The sequence below is a fragment of the Palaemon carinicauda genome, chromosome 40 (genome assembly GCF_036898095.1).
Source record: "Palaemon carinicauda isolate YSFRI2023 chromosome 40, ASM3689809v2, whole genome shotgun sequence".
NCBI classification, from domain to species: domain Eukaryota; kingdom Metazoa; phylum Arthropoda; class Malacostraca; order Decapoda; family Palaemonidae; genus Palaemon; species Palaemon carinicauda.
Genome location: NC_090764.1, coordinates 63831146 through 63841145, shown reverse-complemented (window position 1 = coordinate 63841145; position 10000 = coordinate 63831146). Strand labels below are relative to the sequence as shown.

Here is a 10000-nt window from a genome sequence, read left to right as displayed (position 1 = left end):
AGGTTTGGAAGGTAGCTTACGAATGGCAGAGGGAAGGGAGAGTGACAATGCCCTAGAGACTAACCATATATACATATGATCAGCTCCCAAGCTACCTCTCCACCCAAGCTAGGAACATGGAGAGCCAGACAATGGCTGCTGACGACTCAGCAGGTAGACCTTTAAGCTCCCCCAAAACCAACATCCTTAGTTCACAAGAATGGTGAAGTTGCAAACACTAAAGGAACTATCGACTTTGAGTGGGACTCGAACCCAGTCTGGCTATCTTCAGGCACGGACGCTTCCAATAGTCCACGCCAAAGGAATCTGTTTTTCATTCTTATTATTATTAGCGGATCTTTAATACTGAATACTTTCAATGGTCTGATAAAGCTTCCAGTTTTAAAACTAAATGAGATCACGATAAGGAAAGAAATACGAAGTGGTACCAGGGTGTCACTACTAAGGTTCTAAACAACACCAACATCAAAGATTCAATGAAAATAAACGACGGGATTAATTCTCAGTTTTTACTAATACCTCGACCAGCTCTAATACAACTAGGTTAGGATGCTCTTAAATTTATAATAGTTTAGTTATACAATTTATCTGTTTCCTATTTGATCTAGCAAGAAAAATAACATTGCAAAAAGGGCTAATTCACTTTGCAGCGATTATTCATCAGAAGTTGACGATTTCTGCTTACTCAAGCAAGAAAAGGAAGCTTTACTGCCTGGCCTCTAAATCGTTTACAACGCTTCTAGAAGGCTAAATTTACTGGCTACATCCCTACTTGCACTTACTGCACAATATCTACCACATTCACAACGCTTCTAGAAGGCTAAGTTCACATGTAGCCACTTAATCCTAGTTTACTGTGGCTTTACAATAAATAATTCAAACTCGTTAATCACGCCATTTCCATATTTTAAAAAGCAGGTACTTGATAGTGTGGCAATGAAAATATGAAACTCCAGGAAGAAACCATGGAATCAACCAAAGAAAAAACAAAAGACTTTAGAACTTGGCCTAGTCTGGGTCCTGCGAGGATTGTAATTTCTTTCAACGTCTAAGATTATGTAGTGGGGCCTTTAGGTCTTCCCCAAATATCTCAGTGGTATGTGAAAGTGGGGAACTGCCGTTGTCCCTACATCAAGATTTGGTAACCATGCGAAGTACATTGAGATAGTTTGTATACTTAACAGTCTAACGATTGTTATTCTCCGAAGTAATATTCATATAACTGTTAAGCTAATTATTGCTTAGCTCCTTCTTGACTTCTGCCTCCAAAGCAGGTGACAACCGCCGCGGTCTATTTGCTATTGGTGCTGAATCTGGGTTAACTCTGATTGTGTGTTCCACCCCTACCTGTACCAGCGGCAGTGGGCCTCCATTATAGAAAACATTCTTGAACTCACGAAGTACCTTGTCCATTTCCTCTTTCTGCTCAACAGTAAGCGACTCTCCAACGATGAAATTTCCTCTTTTCCCCTCAATTGAACTTGAAAGGCTATGGTTTCCGATCTCCTCTCCACTTTGCACAGTTTCGCGTTTATCCGATACATTTGCAACTCTCACATATATTTTCTTCTTGATTGAACCTTGGATGCAGCAATGAGGGGGGGACAACCGGAGAACCCTCAGGGCATCGGGGACACAACAGATACTGCTCATCTGGAACCATCCCATCAGCTGAGCAGAATATAAATAATTCTGTCCTAGGAGGTATCACAACTGCATTCTCAGCTCTAACAATGAGCTTCACCACTCCATCAGAGCATGATTTATGTGATTGTGTCCTTTACCCAGTATTCAAGGACAATGATAAATTTATTGAATCCACTCGCAACCTCCCTTTTGTCAAATCTAGAGTGACTGTGCCAAGTTTTATCCACAAGTCCATCCCAAGTATCACTCTAGTAACAAGTTTAGATACCACAGCGAACCTATGTTGTCTCTCTATGGTTTTGCTTAACTTTACATCCATCAGAATTTCTCCCTCAATTTGAAGTTCTTCACTGCTCGCTCCGCAAGCTGTAATATTACTCGAGCTGACAAGAGATATCTGAGCATCACTCAAGATATCCTCAGAAACTAAAGAATAATCACTTCCGGTGTCCACCAAAGCATTATACTTAGTTTTCATCATCTCCACAGTAAAGTAATTTGCAATGTTTTTCAATATCCGAGTTGCTGTTTGGCTGGAGAGCACATGCCGATATCTCATTTGACCCTTCACCTTTGGCTGTACCGAAGCCACAGTGCGTTGGAAAGCGAAAGTAGGATTAAATTGTACAGACTGCTCCAAGCTCCCGTGTGGAGCAGTCCTCAATGAAAATTTTTTCCTTGAACCTGGGGAGGGTACCAAGCAGGATTTTCATCTCTCCTTCGTGCACATGCTTTCCATCCACCCGCATGTGTCATTTTACAAGTGTAATAACACTTAAATTTACGAGAAATATAGGATTCCCTCTTCTTGCTGCCCCATGATCCAGCATTAGCATTTCCTCGTACAGTTGCAACCTCCATAGTTTCCGGTGTGTCCTCCATCAAACAGACATTGGACGTACCCTCAATTTGATTCACATGGACACTGGGATTCCTAGGTCCTGTAGCTTTAGTTGCTCGTTTAGTAGACAACGCTGCCACCAGTCATGGTTTGACAAACACAGCGGTTGCTTTCAGTGTTTATTATCCAAAAGTCACGGTACAAGATACAGTTCAGTACTGAATACTGAGAATAGTATATTATTATTATTATTATTAAATGCTAAGCTACAACCCTAGTTGGAAAACCAGCATGCTATAAGCCCAGGGGCCCCAACAGGGAAAATAGCTCAGTGAGGTAAGGAAACAAGGAAAAATAAAACATCTTAAGAATAGTAACAACATTAAAATAAATATTTCCTATATAAACGATAAAAACTTCAACAAAACAAGAGAAAGAGAAACTAGATAGAACAGTGTGCCTGAGTGTACCCTCAAGCAAGAGAACTCTAACCCAAGACAGTGGAAGGCCATGGTACAGAGGCTATAGCACTACCCAAGACTAGAGAACAATGGTTTGATTTTGGAGTGTCCTTCTCCTAGAAGAGCTGCTTACCATAGCTAAAGAGTCTCTTCTACCCTTACCAAGAGGAAAGTAGCCACTGAACAATTACATTGCCGTAGTTAACCCCTTGGGTGAAGAAGAATTGTTTAGTAATCTCAGTGTTGTCAGGTGTATGAGGACAGAGGAGAATCTGCAAAGAATAGGCCAGACTATTCGGTGTCTGTGTAGGCAAAGGGAAAGAACCGTAACCAGAGAGAAGGATCCAATATGGTACTGTCTGGCCAGTCAAAGGACCCCCTAACTCTCTAGCGGTAGTATCTCAACGGGCGGCTGGTGCCCTGGCCAAGTAAACAATGATTATGATAGTTAACAGCAATAGAAGTTAAGAACTATCACAGCAATAATTAGCCTAACAGTTATATGAATATTACTTCGGAGAATAACAATCGTTAGGCAGTTAAGTATACAAACTATCTCAACATTAAAGATTCTGTCCACTAATTCTTCAACAAAGCAGCTATTCAACCTCAGTGACATATTCATCAACAATCATGAACCAACATTCCCAGTAAGAGCAAATAGGTTATTACAATCTACAAACATGAGAATTAACATTATTGAACCAGCTCTCTTTCCTTCACCTTGGACCTTTAAAGAAATAAGAAAAATATGCTCTCATCTTTATTATCTGTCAAAGAAATATAGTTATACCCCTAGTCACATGAACAACATGCCTTGGAGTATATTCAAAGGAAAGGACCTCATAATACTATTTATACTGGTGACTCTAAATATTCAATTAGTGCTGGTTGTGCTGCTGTGTCCTCATTATCTACTGAAGCATTGATATTTAACTTCAAAGTATCAGCCACAATAGTAGCAACTGAAATTATAAAATCTATTGAAGATATAGCGAATCATAAGTTTGTGATTTATACTGATTCAAGATGTGCCATAGAAGCCCTAAAGGGTTACACTGATAAGAATCAATTGGTATTGAAAATAAAAGAGCTCCTTAACAAGTTTTAATTCCTTGGAAAATATAGAAATATGTAGGATTCCTGCCCATGTTGGGCTTATGGGTAATGAAAAACTGGTAGCCTTACATTTTGAGCCCAATTTCACGTGATATTTCATGCATTCTGGTAAACAAGCTTTGCAAATCCTGTGGAATTGCTAACAAGGAGAGCATCATCAGCATACTCTAGGTCTGCTAAATTCACATCACCAATCCAGTCCAATCCTTCTTCACCATCCCCAGGTGTTCTATGCATTACAAAATCCATGAGGAGGATAAATAACAGGTGACAACACATTGTAAAGGTCAGTGGAATAATGAATTTGATAGTAATGAATGAAAAGAAATAAAGCCAGTTGTTTCTTTATGGGAATCATCATTGCAAAGAGAAAGGGAGACACGTAATTTTAGCCAGATTGAGCATAGGTCACACAAAACTTACACATGTGCACACCTCATGAAGCAGTACCCAGGTGCAAGGAGTGTGACTATTATAACCATAAAACATATTTCCATGAATTGTAAAGTTTTTAAAAGAGAAAGAGACTTATGTTTAGGTGAGAAAAATTTTATTGGCCTTTTATCAGACTCTGAGAATTTCTCGGTTTTTCGGATTTTAATTTTTTAAAGAAACATAGGTTTATACTGTAGACAAGATTTAGACTTATATTTATCATACGGTATATTTCTACCGCATAACTGATTTATTTTTCATCCATTATATTTAAAATCTTATTTTATTCATTTATTTAACATTGATATAAAAAAAGTCAAGGTTGACTCATTGGGCTGGTTAAACTCCCCCTTTAATAATAATAATAATAATAATAATAATAATAATAATAATAATAATAATAATAATAATAATAATAATAATTAACATTACCCGAGCTACAACTCTAATTACAAAAGCAGCATGTTACAAGCACAGAGTGTGTTACTGGAGCCTCTGGTTACGGCTCAATTTTTCTTTGCCTACATTTATACCGAATAGTCTGGCCTATTACTTATACATTCTCCTCTTTCCCCGTCAACCTGAAAAAACTTAGCAGATCAAATCATTCTTCTTTCCTCAAGTGGTTTACTACTGTAATTGTTCAGTGGCTACTTTCCTCTTAGCATGGGTAGATGAAACTCTAGCTATGGTAAGCAGCTCTTCTAGAAGAAAAACACTCCAAAATCAAACCATTAGTCTATAATTCTGTATAATGACATTGCCTCTGTGCCATAGTCTTTCACTGTCTTTGGTTAGAGTTCTCCTGTCTGAGGGTACTCTCGGGTACACTATTCTATCTTTTTTCTCTTCCTCTTGTCTTATTTTTCTTCAACGGTGTGTCAAACTTGTAGAAAACCCAAGGATGTCTGGTGTTTTATCAGGAGGCTACCCTTTCCCCATCTGTTCCTTATATTCATCTAAGACATTCAATTTCGAAACCAGTGTTACTGTCTTATCTTTGGTTGAAATGGCTATCATGAAGGGTTCTAAATCGCATGGTGAGTCGGCTCCAACAAGTTAACCAAATTTTATTTGGAATATTGTCTTTTAATCTATAGGCTGTCTTTGTTTTCCTCTGTTTATATTGATGTAAACATTATTTAATTGCGATTAAGTTTATTTTCAAGTATAACATGACCTTTTAACCATTTTTAATTCTTAATCTGTCTTGAGATATTGAGCAAAACACACAACCAGGGCATCCCAGACTTCACCAATTTTGTCTCGATATTAATCTCTGACACAGTCGTTCAATCGGTTCGTTATGCATGTTGCATAAGATTTTTCATAATTCTGACCATCTTTTGCATTTACATCTTCCCAGAAAGTACCATCCTGTTCGCAATACTAGGCATGCAGTTAATTCTAATAGTCAGGCCTTCTCCATCATAAGGCTGAATACTACACAGTATACTTTAAGTTTTATTCCAGCTGTGACCAAGTTGTGGAATGATCTTTCAAACCTGGTAGTTGAATCGGTAGAACTTCAGAAGTTCAAAATTGGAGCGAATGTTTTTATGGTGGACAGTCTGACATGAGTTTTTCTTCAGAGTTTATATATGAAAGATCTATTTTAATGTTGTTAATGTTCTTAAAATATTCTATATTAATTGTTCATTACTTCTCTTGTAGTTTATTTGCTTTCTTATTTCATTTCCTCGCTAGGCTATTTTTCCTGTTGGAGCCCTTGGGCTTGTAGCAACCTGTTGTTCCAACTTGTGTTGTAGCTCAACTAATAATAATAATAATAATAATAATAATAAAATAATAATAATAATAATCAGAGATTTGAGACCTCCGCCAATGAATATAGCCATCATTTAACTAAAATCTACGGACATTTCCTCCCACTTTTCATATGATGACTGTACAGTAGATGGTGAAAAGTCCAATGTTGATCCAGAATCATGATTTTGATCCGTATCATATCCAAAAGGTCACAAGGTTTCTTGCAATGCATAATATGAATCCATTGTTAAAATTTGGTGAAAATTCAATGTGTCAATTTTTGTTCGGCGTAATTTTTACAATTGCGAAAAAGGTATATCTGGATCTAGAATACGGATCTGGATCTGGATCACCTCCAAAATTTAATGGGGTCATCCATGACCTAAGATCTATCTGTGGTGAAAATTTCGTCAATATCCGTCGAGTAGTTTTGACGTAATCCTGTCCTCAGAAACCCAGACAAATAAATAAATGGATTCCATTTTATAACCTCCTTGCCGGAAGAAATAATAATAATAACAACAATAACAACAACAACAACAACAATAATAATAATAATAATTTTTCTAGATTGTCTTACTTATATCATTCTTATTTGGTCTTTTAATGTACCATTATATACATTACACTATAGTGAAAACTAAATATTTCTCAAAAGAATATATCCCATAAATACTAAATGTTGAACTTTCATTATCAGGCAGGATAGAAATTAATCTTGATTAATGAATTAGGTGAACCACAACAAAAATGAACTCCTTAAGTTCACAAAAATCAAACACCATGAAAACAAAATATTTCTGCTTATTTATCTAGTGTTTGTTCAATTCAGATATTTCTTATATGGAGACTTCAAAAGCTTTAATCGTTTCCATTCTAATACCTTCCTTATGATTATGATTCTTAACAAGAGGATAATTTTATAAGGAAGAAAATGCCACCTGTTGACATACTACCGCTAGAGAGCTATAGGGTCCGTTGACTGGCCAGATAGTATTACATTGGATCATTCTCTGGTTATGGCTCATTTTCCTTTGCCTACACATACATCGAATAGTCTGGCCTATTATTTACACATTCTCATCTGTCCTCATACACTTGACACAACACTGACATTGCCAAAGAATTCTTCTCTCAAAGGGTTAACTGCTGCACTGAAATTGTAAGGGTAAGGGTAGAAGAGACTCTTTAGCGATGGTAAGCAACTCTTCTAGGAGAATTAAACTCCAAAATCAAACCATTGTTCTCTAGTCTTTGGTAGTGCCATAACCTCTGCACCATGGTCTTCAACTGTCTTGGGGTAGAAATCTCTTACTTGTGGGTACAGTCGGGCACACTATTCTAGTTTGCAACACCTTTTATGTTCAGATATTTCGACCATTTCCATCATGCCATAGCAGGATTACCTTAGGGTCTTCCCGTTTGATGGTATTACATTTGTTTCTTTGGGATCAGGGATAACAGATAGTCCCACTGGGCTGTTTTCCCTGTTGGAGCCCTTGAGCTTATAGCATCTTACTTTTCTACCTAGGGTTGTACCTTAGTAAATAATAATGTTAATCATCATTATCTTCTCTGACGACTATTGGCGCATGATAATAATAATAATAATAATAATAATAATAATAATAATAATAATAATAATAATAATAATAATAATAATAATAATGAAGATGATGAACTTTGAATTTGTGTGTAATGAAGAGGAGAGCAATGCAGTTAGTAATGCTTGGGTGAAAGACAGTGAACCCACACAAAGAGACACATGCTAATTATGCACATGTTCTGGAATATAGGGAAGAAAATATCATTTACTACTGACCAGAATATGAATTATAATGGTCGGCCAAAGAAGCAGCTGGCTCTCATTTCGAAGGTGAAAGCGGAAGTTATTTGGTGAGATTTATCGTTCTCTAAATGGTTTAAAGGTTTTAGGGCCGCTCATGAATGGCAGAAGCAAGGAACAGCGACATTGCCTTGCCATGCAGGACAATGCCCTACAGACTGACCATATATACATATGATTAGTGCCCAAGCACCCTCTCCACCCAAGCTAGGACCAAGGAGGGACAGGCAAAGGCTGCTTAATCACTGATTCAATATCCTTCCAAATACATCGCAATAAGTGATAGTTTTCCTTTGACTCTTCGTGTTGCAGTCTATCATTGCTCTCTCTCTCTCTCTCTCTCTCTCTCTCTCTCTCTCTCTCTCTCTCTCTCTCTCTCTCTCTCTCTCTCGGTAAAATCATGTTAACCATTGTTAAGAAAATGACTTTTATATAGAAGATAAATATCCAGGGAGACTTCGATTGGGGAAACAATATAACATCATTGGTACAACAGATCTTAAGCATCAGGACACTTTAACTATCATCTTCGTAGATTAAGGAACTTTACAACCAATGACATGTTTTCTTACAACGTTTAATAACTTGTTTTTTCAGTTTTGCAGGAGAAAGAAAGCCCAGAGTCGGACCTTTGCCATTCCCATGACCCACACCTTGGCCGTACCTAACTCGGGCATCTGGCAAAGAACTTTTCCAAGACTGGACTCTAAACTGCATACCGGCATGTCAATATATTTAGAAAAGATGGGTAACATAGAAGAAATATATTTACTAGTGTACCAGAGCCGTCAACAATGATGTCTTAATATTTAGATTGATATGAACACACACGCACACACCCAGAGTCAACCCTCACCACCCTCTCCTTTCCTAAATAAAATTTGTGGGAGAATGTGGTTTCCAATTATACCTCTCGGGGTAACCCCCCCCCCTCTCACCAGGGTATGAATACTTCCCCTCCCCTGTGAGTGTGACAGGAGATATATATATATATATATATATATATATATATATATATATCATCATCATCTCCTCTTATGTCTATTGACGCAAAAGGGCCTCGGTTAGATTTTGGCAGTCGTCTCTATCTTGAGCTTTTAATTCAATACTTCTCCATTCATCATCGACAACTTCACACTTCATAGTCCTCAACCATGTGTGTGTGTGTGTATATATATATATATATATATATATATATATATATATATATATATATATATATATATATATATATATATATATATATATATATATATATCATAAAACCAGACACTTGTTCTTTATTATGTAGGGGAGATTCTAGAGATATTGAAAAGAAAAAAATAAATAAACTTACACCAACTGATTTTATCTCTGTACTGTTCTCGGTTGAAATTTAAAAACACAATGATATACAAAAGAATATCATCTGCAGATTGTCAGCTGGACAATGCTAGTATTTTACAACGTCTAAGCAGCTCGAGATATTGTTTTAATAACGAACAAAAACATAATAAAAGTCCTTCTGATCATATGACGCAAGTCTAACTAAACAATTACAATACTATAATTGCAAAAGAAATGACTTTCAATAAGACTTTCCTTTTATTGCAATGCCAAATATTACTAAATGAGTCCTTCCAAGAGAGAGTAAAACATCTTTCAGACATTCGAAATCTACAAGCCATCGATTGTAAATTGGTATTTTAAACACGCACGGTTAGTTCTTAAGAAGCTTGTTTAAATTCTAGGAAATTCCTGTTTAAAGAGCCAGGGCTCATATCAACCTACCATCTTATCCCTCCATTAAGGGGTCGGTTGCCTGATGCACCCTCTCCAATGCCTTCTATCAAAAGCATCCTCTTCCCCCAAGCTTTTTCTCTCCACATCATCCTTCACCTT

General features: G+C 36.9%; 1 protein-coding gene across 1 annotated transcript in view; it reads left to right on the top strand.

Moving 5' to 3' along the window:
• Positions 1–1733: 1733 nt before the first annotated feature.
• The window catches only part of LOC137631940 (uncharacterized), a 53543-nt gene continuing 45276 nt past the window's right edge, over positions 1734–10000 (top strand). Inside the window, exons 1-2 of the mRNA XM_068363939.1 lie at positions 1734–1898; positions 3749–4024. Coding sequence (XP_068220040.1) covers positions 1734–1898; positions 3749–4024 — 441 coding nt within the window. The remainder of the gene's footprint in view (positions 1899–3748; positions 4025–10000) is intronic.